Source organism: Protopterus annectens, chromosome 8.part0 (genome assembly GCF_019279795.1).
Source record: "Protopterus annectens isolate FY-2018-M chromosome 8.part0, PAN1.0, whole genome shotgun sequence".
Classification (NCBI taxonomy): Eukaryota; Metazoa; Chordata; order Ceratodontiformes; family Protopteridae; genus Protopterus; species Protopterus annectens.
This window is the reverse complement of record NC_056741.1, coordinates 1,319,400,781-1,319,425,668: the sequence shown is the minus strand read 5'-3', so window position 1 is coordinate 1,319,425,668 and position 24,888 is coordinate 1,319,400,781. Positions and strand designations below refer to the sequence as shown.

General features: G+C 43.5%; 1 protein-coding gene across 1 annotated transcript in view; it reads right to left on the bottom strand.

Annotated features, from left to right (window-relative positions):
• Nucleotides 1-24,888, bottom strand: part of CHEK1 (checkpoint kinase 1) — a 416,400-nt gene that overhangs the window by 79,181 nt on the left and 312,331 nt on the right. Inside the window, exon 12 of the mRNA XM_044080846.1 lies at nt 13,789-13,890. Within this exon, the coding sequence (XP_043936781.1) occupies nt 13,789-13,890 (102 nt within the window). The remainder of the gene's footprint in view (nt 1-13,788; nt 13,891-24,888) is intronic.

Below are 24,888 nucleotides of genomic sequence, written 5' to 3'. Positions count from 1 at the left end.
CAGAAGGCTCAAAAGGGGGGGAGCGTGAACTTCTCTAGTACAAAGGAGCTCTCCTTGGGGGTCTTAAATTGTTAGCTCCTCTCAGGAACTGTTTGATCAGAGGATGAGAGAAGAGGGGTGGCTCAGTATTGTAATGAGCTGAGATGGCAGAGGCATGAATCTTAATTGATGAGAAGGATACCTTTGTGGAGCAGCTCTGCTAGATAATCTAGGATTTGAGGTAAGGTGGGCATGGCTGTGTCCTTTCCTTGAGACTGGCTCCAAGAACTGTATCTTTTCTACTTTTCTGAATAGGATTTCCTAGTACTAGGCCTTCTGGCCTCAAGGATAACATCCAGCACCTATTTGCTGAGGGTTGCTGGTGATGTATTCAGGGAATAAGCCAGGCTGCCAGGTTCAGGGTTTGCAGCTGAGGATGCAAAATCTGTCCCTCCTGCTGGGACAGCAGAGAGGGGGGTCTGATATAGGTGCCAGGGTGGCACTGCTGCCAGACTGCGTAGGAGTGGGTACCAGTGCTGGCGTGGCCAGTCTGGTGCAATAAGGATTGTCCTTGGCCTGTCCTGTTTGATCTTGAGTAGTACTTTTGAAAGGCAGAGCAGAGGGGGAAATGCATAGATTGAGAGGTTTTCCCATGTAAAGGATAGGGCCATCCACTTTCCATGCTTGGCTGTGGGGAGTTCTGGTGCAAAATATGCTCAGTTGATGGTTTTGGGGGGAAGCAAAGAGGTCCACCTCTGGTGTCCCCCACCTGTGTATTAGAAGTTTGAATGAGTTGGGTTCCAGTTTCCACTCGTGTGGGTCCATTAGATTTCTGCCCAAGTCATCTGCCAGTGAATTTTGTTTGCCTGGCAGGAATTGTGCTTGCAGGTGCACTTGATTGCTCAAGGCTGTGTTCCACAGAGCCATGGCTAACCTGCAGAGTGGGAAGGAATGAGTCCCCCCCCCTGCTTGTTTATGTACCACATAACTGTGGTGTTGTCTGTTTTTATTAAGAGTTGTCCTGGCAAGATAAGGAATTTGAAGGCTGTCAGTGCATTCTGTACAGCTAACATTTCTTTTTAATTGACATGCAGGTGAATTTGTCCTGGGCTCCATTTGCCTGCCATATGAGCCCCCCAAGCATAGTCTGATGAGTCTGTTGTCAGGGTTTGGGAGGCAGGAGGTTGAGTGAAAGGGAGTCCCCTGTTGTGGTTGCAAGCCTCTGCCCACCAAAGGAACTCTGTCCTTAGCCAAAGAATGATAGGAATCACTGTTTCCAGGTCCTGAGAATGTTGACACCAGAGACTTTTTAAGTACCACTGAAGTTTCCTCATATGCAATCTTGCATATGGAATTAGGAGAATGCATGAGGCCATGAACCCCAGGGTTTGCAGTATTTTTCTTGCAGACAGCTGGGTTTGGGTGGCCAGTAGTTTGAAGTAATTTGTCAAATGGAGTGGGGAGCCTTGAGCAGCCTACCTGTCCCTGTAGGAAGTGACCTCAGCACAAGAGCTGTAGTAATTGGTTGTTTAGGACCATTTCTAGCTCTTCTGTAGTTCACTGTTTAAAATCCGCGTTTGCACGGCTTTGTGCGGTTGTGCGCATAGTGCAGCGCCAGTTAAACTTTTTCTGCTCTTCAAATTTTCCCTTAAGGAAGCTCTACTCTTAGTATAACCAGACTACTCACTATATTATAAGCCTAGCACTTGTTCTCAATACTTCTGTACTAAGTAAGCACTCTCGTACTAAGTAAAGCACTACATCTACTTACCACCCCTGTGAATATCCATTTCCCTTAAAGGTACAGCCCTCCCTTATACTGTTCTAGCATGTCGAGTGGTAGATTACTGGCGCTGTCTCCAATTCAGCTGGTCAATCTGGGTATCTTGAGACAATGCTACAATTGTCTCATGTACACAGACAACCCTCTCCTCCTCCCAACAAACACAAATACATGTGAGAGATGCAACTATATAGCCAAACTGGAGGCTGAACTCTCTCAACTCAGGGCTGGCATGACCAGACAGGAGGAGATGGCAACCACACACACACAACAATCCCAGTCCCACATAGACCTACCACAACTGCAAACCAAACACATAAAAACACAAAGACATACTCGGAGGCTCTAATAAAAAACTTACCAAAACAACAGAGGCTCCCAAAGCAGACATCCAAAAATCCACCACCTCAAAACAAAACACATGCAACACATACTTCAATAAATCAGTGTGTCAACCAATCACAGCCCTTAAGGCCAAACACCTTGCTTGATACACTAGTAATAGGTGACTCTATAGTCAGACACACTGATGTCCCGCTGACCAAGCTGAACAAGGAGAAGGTGACTGTGAGCTGTCTGTCGGGAGCTAGGATCCGCCACATAACACATGCACCCAAGTCACTCCAAAGCAAGTACAAATATGACTCCGTCATTGTCCATGATGGTGTGAATGACCCGAGACGTGCCTCCCTGGACTACATGAAAAGAGACATAGAGGAGCTCTCCGATTATGTAGCCCAGGCTGGTATGACCCTGACCCTGAGCAGCATCTTGCCCTCACCAAGAATGATACCACAATACAAAGACAAGATGATCAGCTTTAACAACTGGCTCAAGTACTGGTGTCATTCTAAGGGGATCCAATGTCTGTCTGCCTGGGATGACATGTTGGACAAGCCACGCTGCTTCGCAAGGGATGGCTTACACCTGTCACCACTGGGCTTCCGGATATTGGTTAAGGCTCTTACCACCCCTATAGTGCCTTTTTTAGGCAAGGCTCAAAAGACAAACCCACCGCCTTAGAAAACAAAAATGGAAAAAAACTAAGGGTAATGCTGCTCAACGCCAGAAGTCTAAATCTCAAGATGCAGGCACTTGATGCACTCCTCATCATGAAGAACATCGAGGTCTGTGCAGTAACTGAAACCTGGTTCAAGGCTCCTGAGAGCACCCCAGCGCTACCAGGCTATACCTCGTATCATGCTTTTCGACCCCAAAACCCAGGCCGAACCACAAAGGGAAGGTGAGTGTCCATACACATCAGAGCAAAATCCCAAACAAATCCAAGTCCCTCTCCACCAAAGGTAAGCGTCCTGTCTGGTGGACCTCAGCCATAAACAAATTGTATAACAAAAGAAGGAAGCTATAAATGCTATTTAACCTTAGCCTTACTTCGGGATATGTACCTGAACACTGGCGTACAGCAACAGTGGTCCCACTCCACAAGGGGGGTGCCTCTACAGACCCTGGAAACTACCGCCCCATAAGCTTAACCAGCCTGGTCTGCAAAGCTATGGAAAGAATCATTATGGAACTCATAAACAGAGACACAGGGGACCTACAGACACTTGACCCCACCCAGTTCGGCTTTGTAAAGGGCAGATCCTGCCTTTTAAACCTGGTTGACTTTTTTTGAAACAGTCACTAGAGCCATTGATGAGGGCAAAGCAGTCCATACAGCATACCTGGACTTGACTAAGGCCTTTGACACAATACCCCACTCAGGCATCATAGATAAGCTCAACAGCTTAAAAGTAAACCCTTATGTCACTAGATGGGTTGCAAACTGGCTAAAGGACAGAACCCATAAAGTTAAAATCGCTGGAGCAATGTCAGACTCAAAGCCATCCACAAGTGGTGTCCCACAGGGATCTGTCCTGGGACCCCTCTTGTTCGGCATTTATTTCTCTGATGTTAAAGCAAACATGGGAGGGCTGTGGCTGACAAAGTTCGCAGATGACTGCAAACTAGGCGCCATAGTCGATATACCAGCAGACACACACATCCTACAAAAAGGCCTCACAGAAATGGACAAGTGGTGCCGGAGTCACGGCCTTAAACTAAATGCCAAAAAATGTATAGTCATCCCCTTTGGGAAAAACAAAGTACCCACAAATTATCACATAGACAGTAACCCACTGAGTACGGAAAAAGTAATCAGAGACCTAGGGACCCAAGTCGACAGCAACCTCTCATTTGACACCCACGTTGCCAAAGTGGTTAGAAAAACATTCTACCTTGCACACCTCATCATGAAGGGATTCACATCCAGATCCAAGGATGTCATTGTACCCCTATATTCCTCCCTCATCAGACCCATGATTGAGTACAATGCCCCATTTGGTATGTACCTCACCCAGCATTTGCAACAGCTGGAGAGACCACAAAAGTACCTCACCAAGAGGATCAAGGGTCTCCAACATATGTCTTATTCTGCCAGACTAAAGAAACTTCAGCTCTATTCAGTAGCATACCGCCTGCTCAGAGGTGATCTCTGCCTGACGTACAAGGCCATGTCCAATCAGGATCTGATGGACATGCTCCACCACAAAAAATCCAAATCCATCAGGACCACGAGTGCTAAAGACTTAAACCTCGGCACAAGTATGAATAGGACATGCTGGAGGGATAGATTCATAACCCAGAGGCTTCCCATGCTTTGGAACAAGATCCCAGTTCAGATTAGGCAGAGCCCTCACAGACTCTCTTCAAGAGAAATCTTGATGAGTGGATGGGAGATCGTAAGTTTACCCCAGGGGTCACATCTGTGTCACTGCTAGACAGGGGCACAGTAAACTAATTCTATATTATATAAGACCTTCACTGTGTCACTACTAGACAGAGGCACAGTATTCTAAATTTATTCTGTACATTTTTTGTACCATTTCATGGGGTGGCAAAAGCCACATCACTATGGCTAGGCTTACAAATGCCACAGGGCAGATAGCCTAGTACTATACTATGAAACTATGAAATAAACCTGCTTTTCTGGAGTAAGGAATGCCATCTGGGAAGTTGTGTTCAAGCTTGCTCCCAGGAATACAATCTTTTGGCTGGGTATCAGATGTGATTTCTTTTCGTTGATGGTATAGCCCAAAGAAGTTAGGAGTATCTTTACAAACTTCAGGTGCTGAAGTAGCAATTCCTGACTGTCTGCCTGAATCAGGCAATCGCCCAATTATGGGTTTTGTTTGCGTCTTTCGGCTTTTCCCGGTTAGGGATCGCCACAGCGTAACTCTGGTCCGCTAATGATTGGCAGTAGAGTTTTACGTGCTGGCCTGCCGGGCCTAATACACAACCTTCAACGAAGGAACACCCATTCACGCATGTCGCCACACAGAAGACGCTCTAACTGAAAATCGAACGGGCAACGTCTAACTGTGAGGCGATGCTACCGAAGCACCACCACCGCAGTACAATCGCCCAATTATGGGTAAATTTGAATATTTCTCTGCCTGTGTATGCAATGGCTGGAGCCAGCCACTTTGTGAATACCCTGGGAAATGCAGAGAACTGAGTGCATAGAGCCTGTCCTGAAACAGATATTTCCTGCAAGATTTCCTTATGGGGATGTGCAGATAAGCTTCTTTTAAGTGACTCAAAGGGTGACTAGCCAGGAGTCCTTGGCTAGCATAGGAAGCAGCTGCTGGAATGTAAGCATTTTGAATTTTGGTACCACCAGGAAGGTGTTGAGAGTTAACAGATCTAGAATAGGGCACCAAGAGTTCTCTTTTCTGGGCACCAGGAACAGTTTGGAGTAGAAACCCTGTCCCTTTGCTCTGTTGGAACAGGTTGAATAGCCCTGATACTGAGAAGAGAAAGTACTTGCTTTTGGGCCTCTGTCCACTTGTTTGGAGGAAGGTCTGGCAATCTGCTTGGGGTTGGCAGTGAGTGGAAGTAGAATCTGTATCCCTGGGATACAATGTTTAAGATCCATCGGTCCTGGGTAGTATATTCCCAGTTTTTTGCATGCAGGGCGAGTTTTCCTCCTAGGGGTGCAAGTACTTGGGAATGGCTGGGAAGGATGAAGGACAAGTCATTGTGAACTTTTTCCATAAGGGGGTGGCTTGCCACTCCCTATTTTTGAGGAGGGAGCACTCCATTGTTCAGATATGTGCATACCCTGGGACTGTAGTCTTTGTGGTCTATTGCCCCTGGGTTTGGACTGAGGTCTGGGAGGGATTGGAAAGGACCAGTTTTTTGAAGGCCAATACCTACTGAATCTAGGTGGCTGTACCTGTAAGAAATCTTAGACAGTTTGCAAAGATTTAGATTTTTCCTCCATCTTTTTTAAGAACAACTTCTGCTTTTGAGCCAAACAAACATTCTTGGTTTAATGGAGCATCTTGTCATTTTGCTTTGACATGGTCTGGTAAGATTTGTTCCTCCAGCCAAGCATGCCTTCTCAGAGCAGACCCAGTGGCATCAGCCCTGCAAGATGCTTCTAAGGTATCAAAATCACACTGCAAAGTATGTTTACCAACTTGGTTTGCAGAATGCATTAAGTCTTGTAAGTCTTTATTTTCTGCACAATCAGGAATCAACAAAATGCTTTGTTTAATTTGTTCCATAATATGCTGCTGGTACTTCAACATGTGAAACTGGCAATTTAAAGCCCTGATGGCAAGAGTTGCAAAGGTATATACCTTCTTACCCCATCTGTCTAAAGCCCTAGAGTCCCTGTCCAAAGGGGTAGTGTTTTTGGCTGTAGTAGCCTTAATACCTTTAGGTCACTGGGAAATGGTCTCTGGATCCACAGTGGGATTTTTAAGAGAAATTTGTGAGAGTCAGGTAACTCTGTAGTACCTGTCAGGCTTTCTAGGAGTTGGTGGTAAAATATCGGGGGTAAGAATGGATTCCTGAAGACATCATCTACAATATCCAGGACAGGGGGTATAGCTAGAGGCCTATGCTGAGGCAAGTCTAAAAATTCCCAGAGTATCTTTTTGGACTGTGGGTCGTCCTGGCATTCCCAGCGGAAATGCTCTCTTAGGGTATGCAAGGTTTCACCGAAAGAAAAGTCCTCGGGGGGGGGGGGGGCAGAGGGAATGGAATCCTCTGCATCTGAATCCTCATAGGTAGATAAGGGTATGCCCTGCTAATCACAGGGGTCAGAGTCATCTGACTCTGTCTGTAGAATCAGAAGGAAAATTAATTCTCTCTCTTTTAGAGGGGGAAGGCTGGCTTCCCCTAATTAAAGTAATAAGAACTTCAGCCATTCTAAGTATTTGCTTCTGTGGCATGGGAGCTTGACAATGCGCTTTGGTCGTCTGTTTCCTAGGCATAGTGTGAACTCTGAGCCTGAGAAATTCGAAGTAGTTTGTTTAATACAAACACTGGAAAGTCTGAATACACCCTCAGAAGCCAGTGCCTGCACAGCAGCTCCGGACCCATCCAAGGTAGAGACATCCGCAGGTTCCATAGACGAAGAAGCAACTCGCGGCATACTGGACTCTGAATGGGTCTCAGTAGAGGCGGGTAACAGGGGCTGCAAAAGCGCTTGAGTACCGGCGGACTGGCGACTAGCTTAATGGAAGCATCGTCTGCAGTTTTGGACCTATGCGGTCTGTCTCCATCTATATCCTTGCATTTATTCGGAAGATGGGTAGTCGGATGGCTTATCAAAGCCATATCGGAATATGGAGAACGAGAGCGAAAAAATTTAGCGACAAATAGCCCGACGATGAATAGTTCGAGCGTTGAACAAGGCAAAATACCAGCAGCGAGAGACGTCGTGGTCTCGGCCTAAACAGGTGACGCGGTAAGAATGAATCTCTGTGAGGTATTTGCTTTCCACAGGCGAGACAACAACTTTTTCTGAAATCGGTTAGAGCAAGAAAAAAGGATCCCCAACGGGGTACTTAGCTTTAGAAGACTTCAGGTTTGAAACTTGAAAAATTAAAATTTCAGATAGTGGCCGACCGGCACTTGCGAACTGCTTCTGCTTTAGGCTCCCGCGCGGCAAGAAAAGCTGATGTAATGGCGTCGGCTGCATGTTTTATACCCTTGATGACCTGACGTCATGGAAAAGGCGACAGCATTCGACGCAGAAATCCCAAGTCTCTGGTATTTGGGCTGACTAAGGGCTTCCTGCAGCAGATAACCCAAGTGTGATGACTGCAACAGTGAAACACGAAGAACATCCATCACTTATCTGTAACGGCTCGAGAGCTAGGCCAACCACATTTTTCGCAAAAAGCTTCAAACGAGATCTGGGGTAGCTCAGGGTTGGTGCAACATGGGTAAAGGAGAAGCTTGAAAACTTTTTGGTTACCACAAGCTTTAGTAATGGCCGAGTCAGATCAGAGGCTCAGACCCAAATCCATCTGTTAAGGAAGAATGAAACTGACATCAGATGAAAAGTTATGTACTTAGCATATGGCTAGATCTGTGCTGTGTTGTTTCATCTAGCTCAACAGATGGGTTTATTGGACCTGATCAGATCTAAACTAAGCACCATTTTTTCAAGATCTTGGATCCAAGTCGCAGACTCTTTCACTACCCATAATTCCTTCTTTTCCCAAATACCTCAGATCTTGTTTGTCACCTGTTCTGTCAAGATGCGATTGCAAGGACTCTCTGCCCAAGTGTTAGACAAGTGCTTTTTCTGGTTTGTAATTTGTTTCTTAGAGGGATATTTTGTCCTTATACAGTGTAGGTAACCTGCAGTACAGTTAAATCTCTTCTTGTTAACCTGTATATGTTTTTCGGGAGTTTTTCTCTTTCGGCTTTTCTCCCCAGCAAACAACAACAAAAAACTAAAAACTTAATACTAATAAGTACTAATAAGTACAGGATTTCTTTTTTGTGCATTTAGATACCTAATTAGTCTAAGGGACAACATTAAAAGCCCTATATAGTTTCTTCAGAAGGTCATGAGGTGCAAGGCAATGATGACTCTCACTATGCCCTTTTGACCCCAGCAGGTATGGTTTCCTTTTATCTGGCATCATCTGAAACACACTCCCTGGGTGCTGGATCTATGTCCAAACTTTTTACTACATCTATCCACTCAGCTGCACCAAGACAAAAACCTTGAAACTGACTGCATGGTTCCTCCAGTTTTAATGATGGCTTTCTACTTCAGTTATACATATTTTGTCTTCATCACAGAAACCTACCACTAGAATGGTTTACATAAGTAAATGGAAGGATTTTGCTATCTGGGCTTTCTCTAAAGCTTTAGACCCTTTTCAGCACCTTTACCATCTGTCTTAGACTTCTTGGCAGATTTGTTTCAGAGAAGTGCTTGCTGGAAAAAGGCTCAAAGGTCGGATCCAATAAACCATCTGTTGAGTCAGACAGAAAAGCCAATATCAAATCCAATATAACTCTCTTTAAACACATAAATCTACGGTAATACTCGGGCAAAAGAATACCTGAATGACCAATAAAAGTATCAATATAAGCAAATGATAGAGTTCAAACAAACACTGGGGACAAGACTGCCAAGAAGCCGACTGCCGCAAACAGCAGGAAATTAGATTTTCTTTTGTTTCAGTGGATAAGGTCAGATCAATGATGTTTAAATGAAATATGAAGACACAATTAAAGATTTTCCGACATAAAATAAGCCTCTTAAAAATGAAGCAGCCCTAAGGCAGTTTTAGCACTAATGCGAGAAAGATAAGCTGCAAGAGAGAGATGGATAAAAATACTAGCTTGCACAGCATTGTGGGTAAAGGGAAAAGAAGGGCTAATAGCTTGAAAGAGTTTCAGAGACTGAGCCAAATGAAAACCTCTGATTTCAGTCCTACTGACTTGACAGAGATAAATCTCCACATACCAGATCATGCCTGATTTCTTTCTGAACACAACAGACAATAAAAATGCCAAATCTAGATCACGATGTAATCAACTAATTTGCAAGGCCTCCAAGACCTTGAATGGTAAACCAACAACTGTAAATCCATAAACTATATAAAAAACAAACATACTTAAGTTAGCAAAACATCCCTACCTACAGAATTTCACTCCATCATGGGACTGTTAAAATTCGCAGGAACAAGCAAACTTCCCCTGAAAAGCCCTGCACAGACTGAAGTTAAGCCACTCTTAGCAACATGAGCAAAGCTAGTAATACGACAACTCATATGTAGAAGACATTCTGACAAGTTTATGATGTACAGCACAAAGTACAAACCTGATAAATCTGTTGTACTTGCTCCAAACAGCTAAAGTTTAAAAAGTCTTTACACACACACATATATATAAATATATATACATACACAACACACACATACATACATACACATATACATACACACAAACTTCCATGTACTAAGGGCCGTTACTGTGTCAATTGTTGATTCACTGTAAACTGCTTTGATTCCTATGTTTACTTTTTGATGTTTTTCCAACTGCAGATTACTTTTTTCAATTGGCACTTTTAATGTTATTACTGTTATAATTAAGTGATTGCTATTTTCTGATTACTGTGTATTTTTTTTTTTTTTACTGTTGTATGGAGTTTTTTTTAAAATTGTATGGAGTTTTTCTCCCCAGGCCGCCGCTGAAAATGGACACCAGCTATCCATTCGGACTAACCCAGTAAACAAATGTTAAATAATGTTTGCGTGTAAAATTTACTAATGTAGGGGCCTTTAATGCAGCGTGGTGGTGCTGCGGTAGCATTGTCGCCTCACAGCAAGATGTCCTGTTCGATTCTCAGCTAGAGTATCTTCTGTGTGGAGACATGTGTGAATGGGCGTACCTTCGTTGAAGGTTGTGCATCAGGATCGGCAACTCTGCACGTAAAAATCTACTGCCAATCATTAGCGGACTGGAGTTCCGCTGTGGCGACCCCTAACCGGGAAAAGCCGAAAGACACAACAACATACATACATATTCACAGGCACCTTCCGCGGTGGTGCAGCGGTAGCATTGTTGCCTCACAGCAAGAGTTTCTCCCGTTCGATTCTCGGCTGAAGTGCGGGGAGTGCCTTCTGTGTGGAGTCTGCATGTCCTCCCCGCGGTTGGGTGTGCGTTCGAAAGACATGCGTAAATGGGTGTGCCTTCGTTGAAGGTTGAACGTTGAGCTGGCACTTCGACGTTCGTGAAAATCTACTGCCAATCATTAGCGGACCGGAGTTCCACTGTGGCGACCCCTAACCGGGAAAAGCCGAAAGACAACAACAACGTATTCACATGCAAACCAGCCATACAAAATGAGTAATAACTGTATCTTTATTTTTCCCAGGGCTCAACCTGAAACAATTCAACAAGGATCAGCATTCTAACATGGTGAAAAAAATGTATATAAACAGTATCAAAAGCGGCTTGCAAATGACTATTACAGAACCACTTAAATCACTCATTAAGAAATCGAAAACAAATGATAGTGTGTCAAAGTAGATACAATACTTGGGGCCAGAAAGGTCAATTTCATCATTATTTAATTCATTCTATACAGAGTTCCATTAAAAGAAAAAACAAGCAGCATAACACTCAAAAAAGACCCTTGGTAGCAGCTTAAAACTGACCAACTCATTCTGCTGTGTAATCTTGCCAGCAGCAATTAAGTATTTCTCCTGACAGCAGCCATGCTGCTATCACAAAGCAGGGAAGAAATAAGAAAACTACAATGACCACCACTAAATCAGAGGGCTCTACTAAGATGTGATGGCCTATTTCTAGTAGTAATATCTCTGCACTTTCATTACACGTCTATTACTGATTCTGGCAGAAATCTAGGATTTCCTTCTCTTATCCAACATTTTCTTTGAGCCACTTACATCAACAGCAAAAAAAAAAAAAAAAAAACCTGCCAGTTCATGTTTATACCAACCCTTTCACTGTCAAAATCCCAGTAGGAACATTGATGGGTTCAACACAATCCCTGAGGCAAGAGCCTACTAAAGGTATCTTGTTATGGCCCTTTTAATCTCCAAGCCACTGCAGTCGCAAAGGATGTGGATCCATGGCCCTTACTCCCAAGCTATACCTCCAACAGTTGTGAAAAGTATTTATGAAGTACAGTTCATTCTACATGGGGCAAAAAACTTATTTGGGCAAGAACCTCCACCTAAAGATCCAAAAGCACATCGACTTAGTAGAATTCTGTGGCAACTGGCAAAGTTTACATCAAGACTTCTCATGAGTCTAGAGATGTAAAGTATCTTTCCAGGCCTATGCATCTCTCAACTACCTGTTGTTTTCCCTGTGCCAGTGGTGTAACAGGGATGAAGCCATGTGATCTGAGCTCAAACAGCTGCTTGGGCAGTTGACAGTACAGGCAGAGAGGATCGGCGGTCTGCACTCAGGGGAATATGCTTGCTGGGTGATTTCCCTGGCGGAGGCAGAGAAAGCAACCATACGTTGTCACCTATGGGTTGGGCAGGGCGGTCCTACCAGCAACAGCCCCTTACAGAAGTGAGGGATGGTGCAGTGCTAAAACCCATTGCATACTCCACCCACTGGTGTGTGTGTGTGTGTGTGTGTGTGTGTGTGTGTGTGTGTGTGTGTGTGTGTGTGCATTTGTGAAGACCAAATGTAAAAAATCTCAAAACCACCTTGATGTTTCCTACATGATGGCTCATGCTGGTTGCTCTGGTGATGGGACAAGGAATGTGTTGACTGGTCTGGATGGCAATGATGACTGGCAAACAGCAAAGCACAGGGTTAAAAAAAATTGTCTACAAAGCTTCAAAGTTTCCTTATAAATTTTGTTTCCCAGGTGAGACCTATTTATCCACCCCAAAGCTTGAGTTCACCAAAAAGACATTAATCACGTCTTTTTTTACTGCTATGGTCAGCCATTTTCATGTCTTCGACTTAATGACTAGCTGATGCCCTTCTATCCATATTAACAAAAAATAAACTGTACAGCTCCCAGTGAACAAGTACTGGCCTCAGTTACATGTTCCCAAATTATAAGACAGGGCAGGGATATCAACAAAGCTCTCAGTTTGTGGTCCCAATGATAAAAACTCTCCAAACATAGCTTCTCCACCAAGTCCAATATGCCAAACTCAGACAGTATCTCTTTGTTCTTAGCCCACATACTATCAAAAAGAACTGTTCTAGAACAGTGACTAGTTCCTACAAGTTTTTTTTTACCAGCAGCAGGATCTTCGTGTACATCTGAATAAAGATAAAATATTTGTGGCAGCGTAAAAATAAATGGTTACGGTCTGGGTAACCCCAGTGTAAAATTTAAGAGCACTTTGTCCATGCAACACAAGGCTTTTCCTCTTTCTAGAGGAAAGGAGGAATGGTGGAAAGGCAAAATGGAACTTTAGAGAATCCTAAAATGCTCTTGGCAGCTTGTCACTGCATGAAAATTATACAAAACTAAAGGCAATTTATATATCTCCGCACCAAACATATTCTGAGCTACATCTACGAAAAAAGTTTTCCTGCCAGCTAGGTACCCTTGCATATCTTTAATACCTCTACATTAAGTGGCTAAACAACTGCCGCAGAAGATGGAGCCAGCAATACTCCAAGAAACCTTCGACCCCACACATGTGGAAACCTACAAGCAAAGTCTTCTGTAGAGACAAAATGCAAATTCAGACCATGCATCTTAGTTTGTTTAACCAGATACCATACTGTAGTAATCTAACACTTCAGACAACTTCACTGTACAACAGCCGGTGTATTCAAGGTAGACAGTCATCCACCAAAACAAAGTTACTACAAATGCCCCAGATAGTCTACTATAACTTGAGAAGACACAGGCTCTTATAAATCTTACTAGGGGCACTAGGTACAAATCTAATAAAGGCAACAGAAGTACAGCCCTATCTGGTACCCCAGTTAAGTAAAAAAAAGGCAAACTCAGAGATAAACACAGATATATTTTAATGCTACCTTGGAGTCAACATCAAGGTTTTCTAATAACTATAAATTCATATGGAAATCCTAAGGCCTGCAATACAGATAAAATATTTTACCGACCAACAGTACTTAAAAGTCCAAGACAATTTTGTAAGAAGATCATTCTTACTCTACCCTACCACATTCATATGACATCTTGGAAAGTACTGCATACAAGACAAAATAAAACCAGACACTCCCCTCACCTTTGAGAGTCTGAAGTCCACCAAAATTTTGTCATCCATTTCCAACAAGTTCACCTTGAAAACAAGTTGATTGTTTCGTCGGTCTGTGGTTGATACAGTTACCTGTGGTAGCAAAACAGAGGACATTTGATGATGCAGAACCATCTGTACCAAAAAGAAACATATAGGCAAATACCACTGGTCGTCTTTAAAGTTACGGACAACCAGACAGCAAAGGGAAAGTCTTACAGGAAAAGGGAAACATTGTGCTTTTCACGTTACAAAAAAGCAGACCTTTATAAAATCAAAGTAGAATTTTACAAACATTTTTTCCACTATAGGAACTAAAACTGTAAAACCAGTTTCTGGGCATGATTCAAAAATGGAAAGTACTGTGATGCAATAATGGAAGAAATGCATACATTCTTACTGTATTTGTTAGTTTATGAGGAAACCCTCCTTGATGGGTCTAACAAATTAGGTTTAGCCACCACACAAATTTTTTTTGGGAAGCTATCACTTTCCAGGCAAGTTCTGTTATTGTGTTTTGTGATATTACAAAACTCACTAGGACAGCACATTCAGACTCACAGCCTACCAGAAGACCCAAACCACAGACAGCACACACACACCAGCAAATCAAGAAAAAAAGAAATGCAGCAATAACACCTACACTGTTTACAAGACTGTACAAAGATACGCCTCAAAAGGAACTCCAACAGTGGTGGATGGAGGGCCAGTCCAAGATTATAGGTATATAGTTAGATGATCTCCCTCATAAATCAACTTGTACTTTAACAATGTCTCTGTAGTATACAGTATCACCAAAAATCAACTGGCAGTGTGTACCAGCATCACTGCAATCGGGAACCCCAAGCAGTAAAAAAATAATGGAAGAAACTGAAAAAGCTGTGGCCTGTATGCTAAAGTCCTAAAGCAGCACCAAGATACCAATAGAGGCCAGAATCTTGGAATTACATTCCAAGCAATAATGTTAGGCAAATGTGTATACTAATATAACTGGTGCAGCAGAAACACCTGCTATGGAAACATTTTGAATATGCACTAGAAGCAGCTACACATCTGAGAGAGTGGCTTTTGATAGCAGCATTTTAAAGTGGGTTATCACCTGCCTGCTAACAAAAGATAAAAACAGAGCACAGATGGCAATTTAGTTTGAAAGAGTTTTATTTGGCAACTGCCAGCATTCCAGTCTTCAGAGCAGAGAGACAAGTGAGTGAAGCTATTCAGTGTCCTGAACTCATGTACCTCCTTCAAGTAAAGCTTGAGCACCCCCCCCCCCAGGGTTTACCACCTGCTATGAAAACAAGAGATATAATGGACTGATTGAAAGAAAATTCTGACAACACACTTGGAAGTAAAGTACAGCTGTGTAAGTAAACTTACCATAACAATAGATGTTTGAATAGATCATGGTTACAGTAGCACAAACACATACACGGCATATTCAGTCAGCATACAAAACCTTTTGGGCTCCTTCCTCATGCACTGTACATCCAAGCAAGGTATAAAAGCAGACTTACGGGTTCCAAAAGGGCAGTACAATGGCACAGCAGGTAGCACTGTGGCCGGGGAGCAAGAGGCTCTCCAGTTCATTTCCTGGCTGGCATGTTTTCTGTGTAGAGCCTACATGTCTTCCTAGTATTCTTGTGGGTTTTCCCCAGGTGCTCCTGTTTCCTTTCACATTCCAAAGACATGAAGTAGTTGGATTGGACACACTAAAACGGCCGTTAATGTGAGTGTGTGTGTGGTACAGAAGAACAACTGTGCCAGGGCTAGCCACCCAGTGGTGTGAACACTGGCTCCATATGGTCACTTTGATATGACACCCTGAGCCCAGGTACAAAAATGGGAAAAGGGGGGACTGTGGATGGATGGACACCAAAAAACAGAGCTTTCTTTATTCTTTCACAATGTAATAGGACCAGGGTCCAAATTTGAAATTTATGTGCTAGGAGAAAGCGTGACGAGGAAAGTGGGAAACCCATCATGGCCAAGGAATAGAAGATGAAGGAATAATACCTAGTAGGGAGCAAGAAAGAAATACAATGAGAATGGGGGATGGTGAAAGGGGATTAGTGCTGCAGCAATGATTTATTTGAGCATCTACTGTTATAGTGAGTTGCTCTTTATTTGATCAGTGTTGCAGTAGCCATTAGATATGGCATGAATGCCAAAACTCAAGAAGAATGGGTGGATGGAGAAGGACCGGAGTCCATAATCCCCAAAAGAACAGCTCTAGTGAAGCCTGTTCTGGCTCTGGAAACAATATCCAGCTTACAATGTCTGTTAAATGTGTGAATTGAGGACCAAGTAGTTGTGTCTAAAATAAATCTAGAATCAAGACCTTTCCAGAAAGCACCAGATGTGGCGACTGCTTTAGTAGAATGAGCCTTGACATACACAAAGAAGGATTTTTGCCACGGAAAAAGAGAACTGAACGGAGAGGGAAAGCCAATAAAGAGATTTGTTAAGAAACATGTTCCCTTTTTTTGCACTCTTACCATACAAGTTGATTAGATTTTCTGAAGTTTTTAGTTTAATCCAAATAACATCTCAACTGTGTACGAACATCTAGACAGTGAAAAATCCTTTCCCCCTTGTTTTTTGCATCAGGATAGACACCAAGGAGCTGAACAGTTTAAGGGTAAACTCAAACAACTTTGGGTATAAAGGAAAGACAGGTTCACAGATTCATCCTGTCCTTGTGAAAGATCAAAAAAGGATGAAAAAACACAAAGGCCTTTAACAAATATACACATCTAGAAGTTAATAGCAAAGCAATCTTAAAGGTCAGAAACTTTAGAGAAGAGCTGGTTGTAGGCTCAGAAGGAAAGTAAAGCTATTTTTTCTTCTAAAACAAAAGTTCAACAAAAGACACCTTTTCATTTTGGTAGCCTGACATACCGTACAACCCCCCACTTTAAAATTTCTTGACTTGGTACAGAGGAAAGAGAAGGATTCATCTGGGTCAAGTCCTTTATTTTGGCATCAAAATGAAAATGTTTCTATTTGGATAAACAAGTATCCTAGTAACAGATTTTCTTGCCTCCAACACCTGTTGCATAGTCTCAGGAAAAAAGTGCCTATAAGGGATAAAAAAAACAAAAAACAAAAAAACAACATCCATACTGTTAAGACTCAAATTTTGAATATTAGGATGAATCAGATCTGCTATTCTGTGTGAGTAAATCCACTCCAAGGAACTTTTGGGTAATATTCCCCAAGCCACTCTCATGACAAGGAAAAACAGTGTGTTGTCCAGGCCAAAAGGGAGTCACCAGTAATGTCTTTGACAAGTTTTTCATAACTTTTGAAGGCCTTTGGAAATGAGAGGAAAGGGGGAAAGGCATAAAGAAACATCTTCATCTAGGGGACTGAAAGCATCGGTCTTCCAGGCCTCGTTGCATGATGTCCTGGAATAAAATTCGTGCAGCTGTTTACTCAGAACAGCAAAAAATAGATTTCTCCTCACTGGGGGACTGTATGCAAGATGACCTCCTGGGTGTAGCATACACTCGTGAGAGTGCATTTTGGATCTGCTCAGAAAGAGAGTCAGCTATAATGTTTTGCTCTGAATGGATGGAAGTTGCCTAAAGAAATAAGCTGTGCTGAATTGTTATGTCCTAGGCAATAATGGTCAGCCTGCAAAAGGGGTATGACCATGTCCCTCCCCTATTTGCTTATGTACATCACCACGATATGTCATCACTAAGCTGCTGCAGACCGAAACGGACTATGAGCTTTCAAGACATTTATAACAGCCATATTCTCTTTCAGGTTGATGAGCTTATGCCTGTTCTGTGGTTCCCAAATTTTCTGTACCTTGACACACAGAGACAGCACTCCAAACAAAGTCCGAGATGTCTCTGGTTAGTATTCGGACTAGCAGGAGAGAAAGGGACCTTCTGGTTGAATAGGACTAGATTGGCCAGCCAAGAGAGTTCTTTCTTCACAAAGATTAGAACTGAACTGTGAAGGACAGATAGTAAGTGTGCTGAGCCTAATGATTTGAAAACCCACTGAATCTTATTCACAAAGTCTGGCATGAAGACGCCATAAGAGGCCAAAAAAGGTACAGTTGTGTAAGTTGAAAATAAAGCAACAACAGATGTCCAAATGATCACTGGCACTGTAGCCTTAATTATATTGGTTATATCCTTCCAAGGATAAAATGGCTGGTCAGCTTTCAAAGCTTCAGAGCACATTCCATGAGCCCAAGCTGTCAAGCAGCTCAAGCTGAACTGACTAGAAGACAAGTTTGGGCATGAAGCCTTTCAGAGCTTTCCTGCTAGTAGAAAGATGGAGACTTAGCCCTGAAAGGATAGGAACAAAAAAAAAAAAAAAAACCGTAAAAGTACAAACGCAAGCATAAACCACCCACACCAAAAACAAGGGGTATGGACAGAGGGAGCAGCTGCTGCAGCAGCAATCATTTGAATATTTACATTTATGGTAAGCTGAAATGACACAACTGTACTGTGTTCATCATACTGATCACTGCTGCAGTAGCCTTAACTGTGTAGATAGATTACCAAAGTTAACTACATTTGGGAGGTTGGAGAAGTCCAGAAACCCCTGGAGAATGGTCCTAGCAAAGCTTGATCTTGGCCTAAATAAAGAATTAAGCTTATAGTGCTTTGTAAAAGTACGTTCAGAAGACCAAGTAACCACTTCTAGAATATTTCTAGAATCCAACCCTTTCCAAAATGCCATTGATAAAGCCAAGAACTGGTAGAGAGGGCCTTGACCCTGCCTGGAATATATTTGTTATAGTGAGTATAACAAAAGGTAATAGCTTTGGACAAGCATTTGGAAATTGTGTATTTTGACACAGGTTGTCCCTTCTTACCTTCACAACAAACAGACAATTAATCCAAAGATCTGCGATATAGTTCTGTCAAGATAGTACCGAGCTGGTTGTTGACATCAAATATATCCCTTCTCACTCATTTTTAGAGTCAGCAAAGAAAATGAGCAGGTGGACAGTTTGGCTTAAAGCAAACTTGGACATCACTTTAGGCATAAAAAAGGATTAGTTCTAAAATACACCCTCTCCCTATGGAAAATGAGGTAGGTCTGATTCACCATAAAAAGCTTGCAACTCAACTTACAGTTAGTAAAACTGTTTTCCATAATAAGAACCTCAAGCCAGCCAGATTAGCTGGCTCAAATGGCCCAACTGTTAGCTTTTCTAACACGGTTAACAAATGTGAAATAAATAAATAAATAAAATTAAAATCTCAAGGAGGGGCCATCTGTTTACTTGGTGGCCTCTTATGCAAAATCCCTTTCAGGAACATTTTGACATGAGAATGCATTGAAAGAGGAGGATCCATGGGCAGACATACTAAAATGGCTGACAAATGAACCTTGATAGAGAGTAAGAAACGTCATAGGATAGTAACTCACACCAATATTGTACAACCAGAGAATAAGGTGCTGGTTATGTTGTTGGCAACAACTAGCAAACCTCTTCCATTTGCTAATATATGACTTTCTAGTAGCAGGCTTTCTTGCCTCCATTAGTACCTGCTCCACTTGCTCAGCAAACAGGTGCCTAAAAGGAATTAAGACCTTATCATCAAGGCAGCTGATGGAAAATAATTGATGTCAGAGTATATAAAAAAAAAGCTGTTTTTGTGCAACCATCTCTATGAGGAAGCTTGTGGGAATTGCACCTGGCCATTTCTGAAAGAAGGGAGAAAGTACAGTTTTGTACCTACCATAAATGTAGATGTCCGATAGGTATGCATCTGCAGTCATAACATATGGGTTGTCCTGCCTCAGGCAGCCCTTCGGTCGGCCGGATTCCAAAGTCTGGGTCTGGCCTCGGCTGATGTCGCACTTTCCCCGACGTCAGAGCGTCTGGGGTATAAAAGCATCAGCCGGCGCCATTTTCCTCAGTTTTTCTTGCCCCAGATGCCAGGTGCCCTCTAGGAAGGCTAAATTTGGATAAATGCTGAAAAGTTCCAAACATTTGCAAATTATATACATGTATAAACAAACAAATACACCATAATAGATTCCCCCAGCTAGCTAAAAGAGGGGTAAGCACCCTAGGAATACCACAGAGGGGAAGGAGGGAGGGTAATCCTGACTGCAGATGCATACCTATCGGACATCTACATTTATGGTAGGTACAAAACTGTACTATGTCCTTCAAGGATGCATCTGCAGTCATAACATATGGGTAGAATACCATAGCCAATCTGGGGGAGGAGGTATTAAGAAAAGGATGGTGCAGTTAAGATTCCCTGCAGGACTGCAGTTGCAAACCCTGCCCTGGATCTAGAGTATAAAGGTAGATTGTAATGCTTGGCAAATGTATGCACGGAGCTCCAAGTAGCAGCTTCTAAAATGTCCTTGGTAGCCACCCCCCGTAGGAAGGCTGTAGTGGTGGCCGTGGCCCTTGTGGAGTGAGGCCTGATATTTTCAGGAACTGTCTTTCCATGAAAGGAGTAGCAAAAGCGAATGCAATTTCCTATCCATTTTGAAATTGTCTGTTTAGAAATTGCTCTTCCTTGCACCCCAGTTGCATATGCTACAAAAAGTTGGTCAGTTTTTCTGCTAGTTTTTGTTCTGTCCAAGTAGTAGCGTAGTTGTCTGTGTATATCCAGGGTGTGCAAAAGTTTTTCCCCTCTGTTCTGTGGATTAGGGAAGAACGTAGGCAAGTGAATAGCTTGGTTCAAGGATACCCTAGATACCACCTTTGGCATAAAAGTAGGATTGGTTCTTAGTGACACCCTGTCCTGGTGGAAAATAAGAAAAGGCTGCACTGCCATTAATGCTTGTAACTCAGATACTCTTCTTGCTGAAGTGATTGCCAGAAGGAAAGCAGTTTTCCAAGATAGAAACTGTAGATCCGCTGATGCTGCTGGTTCAAAAGGAGGTAGTGCCAGTTTTTCCAGCACAAAGTTGAGATCCCAGGCAGGTACAGGGGGTCTTCTTGGAGGTTTAATATTTTTGATCCCTCTCAGAAATTGTCTGAGGAGAGGGTGTGAGAAGATAGGTGGATCCACATTGTATTCTGCTGAAATTGCTGAAGCATGAATCTTAATGGAAGAATAGGACAGGCCATTGTGGAACAATTCTGCTAAGTATTCTAGGATATGTGTTAGGTTTGCCACTGCGACATATGTGCCCTTTGATGTGGTCCAAATGAGAAATCTCTTCCATTTAGCTGAGTATGTCTTCCTTGTGGAAGGCCTGCGAGCCTCCAGGATAATGTCCTTCACCCTCTGGGATAAAACAGTTTGATTGGGATTTAAGGAATTTTCCAGGCAGTTAGCTGCAATGTTTTCAAGTTGGGATGCAGGGTCTTGAAATTGTTCTGCGTCAGAAGAAGAGGCCATAGGGGGAGAGGCCATGATTTTGCCTGAGACATGCTTCTCAATAATGGATACCAGTGTTGTCTTGGCCAGTCCAGCGCTATTAGTATCACTTTTGGCTGTTCCTCCCTGATCTTCAGTAGAACCTTGTACATCAATGGGAGAGGTGGGAAGGCATATACTGTTAGGTCTTTCCAGCTGAAAGAGAGAGAGAGTCCACCCTCCAAGCTTGTGGGTGGTAAGTCCTTGAGCAGAATGTCTTCAGTTGATTGTTGAGTGGGGAGGCAAACAAATGTATCTCCGGCATTCCCCATGTCTTTGCTATGAGTTGGAAGATGTCTGGGTGCAGCATCCATTCATGTGCATCCATGATAGTTCTGCTTAAGCTGTCCGCCAGTGCATTTTCTTTCCCTGGCACGAATTGGGCCTGTAGTTGGATCTTGAGATTCAGGCACAGTTCCCACAGATTCATAGCCATCCGGCATAGAGGGTAGGAATGTGTGCCTCCCTGCTTGTTTATGTACCACATGACCGTGGTGTTGTCTGTCCTTATTAGCAGGTGTCCTTGTTGGAGGAAGGGTTTGAATGCCTCGATTGCATGCCTCACTGCCAGCATTTCCTTTTGGTTTATGTGCATGCTTAGCTGTCCTTGAGGCCATAGGCCTTGGATACATTTGTCCTCCATGTGTGCTCCCCATCCTCGGTCTGAGGCGTCCGTGGTGATGGTCTGCCTTGGTTTTGGTTTGTTGAAAGGCAACCCTGTGTTGGACTGGCAGGCCTGAGCCCACCACAGGAATTCCTTTTGAAGGCATGGAATGATTGGTATCATGGTTTCTAAACTGTGACTGTGCTGAGACCATACACTCCAGAGGTACCATTGTAATTTCCTCATATGCAGCCTGGCATGTGGTATTAGAATTATGCAGGATGCCATGTAACCCAGGGCCTGCAGGATTTTCCTTGCAGTAAGCTGAGTTTGTCTTGTCAGAATCATGAAGTAATCTGGAAGTTGTTTTTTGTTTTTCTTCTGTGAGAAAGGCCATATGGGTGGTTGTGTTCAGATCTGCACCCAAAAAGGTTATCCTTTGGGATGGTACTAGTCTTGACTTTTGGATGTTGACTGTGTATCCCAAGGTCTGTAGCAGGTGTATGGCATAGGCCAAGTCCTTTATCAAATTTTCCTTGTTGTCCGCTTGTATTAGGCAGTCGTTCAGGTATGGGTAAATTTGAATTCCCTGTAGTCTGCAATGTGCAATTACTGATTCCAGGCATTTCGTGAATACTCTGGGTGCAGTAGAGAAGCCAAAGGGCAATGCTGAGAATTGATAATGCTCTGATCCTGCAAGAAATCTGAGGTGTCTTCTGCAGTTTGGTCGAATAGGGACGTGCAGGTATGCCTCCTTGAGATCTAGAGTCACCAGCCAAGACTCCTTGCCCAACATGGGAAGAAGTTGCTGTAGGGTCAGCATTTTGAATTTTGGCACAATGAGATAAGTGTTCAGTGCGGACAGGTCGAGAATAGGCCTCCATTGATTTTCCTTTCTTGGTACAAGGAATAGTCTGGAGTAAAATCCTTGGCCTTGTTCTGAACATGGTACCTTTTCTATAGCTTTCATCTGAAGTAAATTGCTGATTTGTTTTAAAGCCTCTGCCCTCTGATTTGGTGGAAGGTTTGGCATTCCGCCTCTTTTTGGCAAGGTGTGAAAGTGGAACCTGTATCCCTTGTCTATTATTTGCAGTGTCCATGTATCCTTTGTGATATAATGCCAGTTTTTTGAGAATAAAGCCAGCTTTCCGCCCAAGGGTGCTTCTAGTTGATCCCTGGTAGGCGGAATCAGAGTTAAGTCATTGACCCTGTCCTGGTGTAGTAGTTGTTGTTGTTGCTGTTGCACTACTCCTCTGGTTGGCAGGCTGCCACTGACTGCCTCTGTAGGAGCCCTTCGATTGACCTCTGCCTCTAGGGCACCTGTTCCTGCCTCTCTGGGCTCTGTCCGAGTCTGGAAAGGACCAATTTTTAGTAGGCCAGTTTCTGCTGAATCTCGGTGGTTGAACTTTCAGGAAATCTTTAACTGTTTGCACAGATTTTGCCTTTTCTTCAACCTTTTTTAAGATCTCCTGAGCAGAGGAGCCAAATAAATTTTGTTTCTCCATTGGAGCATCCAGAAGTTTAGCTTTGACATGGTCTGGCAGAGATTGCTCCTTCAGCCAGACATGCCTACGAATAACTGCCCCAGTCATAGCTGATCTAAATTAAGCCTCCAGTGCATCATAGCCACATTTTAAGAAATGATTACTAAACTGTTGTGAGTTGTGTACCAAATCCTGAAGGGATTTACGGTCTAGGGGTTCAGGAGAAGAAAGTTTCTTATTCAGTTCATCTAACAAATACTCCTGGTACTGTATCATATGAAATTGACAGTTTAATGCCCTGACAGAAAGAGTTGCAGAAGTATACACCTTCTTTCCCCATCTCTCTAAAGCTCTAGACTCTCTGTCCGAGGGTAGAGGATTTTTGGCAGTAGCGGCTGCAACCCCTTTAGGGCCCTGAGAAATAGTTTCTGGGTCTGCAGAATGGGCTTTATACAAATGGAAATGAGAATCCGGGACCCTGTAGTATCTGTCAGGTTTGGCAGGGGCCGGAGGGACATCATTGTACACATCATCAATTACATTCAGAACAGGAGGTATAGCTAAGGGCCTATGCTGAGGCAAATGTAAAAAGGTCCTTAATCTTCTTCTAGAATCAGAGAAATCCTGACCTTGCCATTGAAAATGCTCTCTCATGGAGTGTAGTCTCACCAAAGGAAAACTCTTCAGGAGGGGAGGCCGAAGGGATAGATTCCTCTGCATCAGAATCCTCATAAGGCGAGTAAGCCCCTTCCTGGTGGTCTGACAACTCAGATCCATCCATGGAATCATCTGAGGAGTGTGGATCAGAGGGGTCAGTCCTGGGCCTTTTGTCTGGAGGAGGTTGAGAGGCCCTGTCTGGGTGAGGTTGTGAACCCCTAATTAAGGAAATAAGGTCCTCAGCAAGGCTGAGGATCTGTGAACTAGAGGAAGACCTCTGGGAGGTAGATTTGGCAGGCAAAGCTTTTGAAAGTTTGGCAGCTTTAGCCCTAGAAAAGGCCTTAATGGACATGGAAGCAGGGGGCCTAGCTGCCCCACGTGCAGGGGTAGAAATGTCCAAAGGTATGGTGTTGGACAATTCCTGAACACTAGCTTCGGTAGGTAGTTCTGAAGCTGACTCAGCCGGGGCCTCTCGGGCCTCGGTGGTCGGAAGTATGGTTTCGGAAGAAGGAATCGCCGAGGACTCGGTTTCGGCCAAAACCGAGACACTCGCGGTAGGCCTAGCCGTGGTTTCAGCCGAAACCGCGGGCTGAGAGTGTCGGTCCTTTTCCTTGCGTTTTTTTACCATATGCGAAGTCGGAGTTTCCGACGGCATTTTATAAGCAAAAGCGGCTCCAAAAAAATACCTCCGCAAACTCCGACCGACGTCTAAGTGTCCGTCGGTTGAAGGAAGCACAGGCTAAACAAGCTGATACGTCGTGGTCTGGGCCTAAGCAAGGAAGGCAGTAAGAGTGGAAATCCTTATGAGGTATTTGTTTCCCACAAGTTAAACAATTATTTACTTTGTCTGACATCGGCTGAGGCAAGAGAGAGTCCCCAATGGGGTACTTAGCCTTTTTAGAAGTCTTCGGTAGCTGAAATCTCTGGATCTGACCGACCGGCACTTGCGAACAGCTTCTGCTTCGGGCACCGCGCGGCAAGA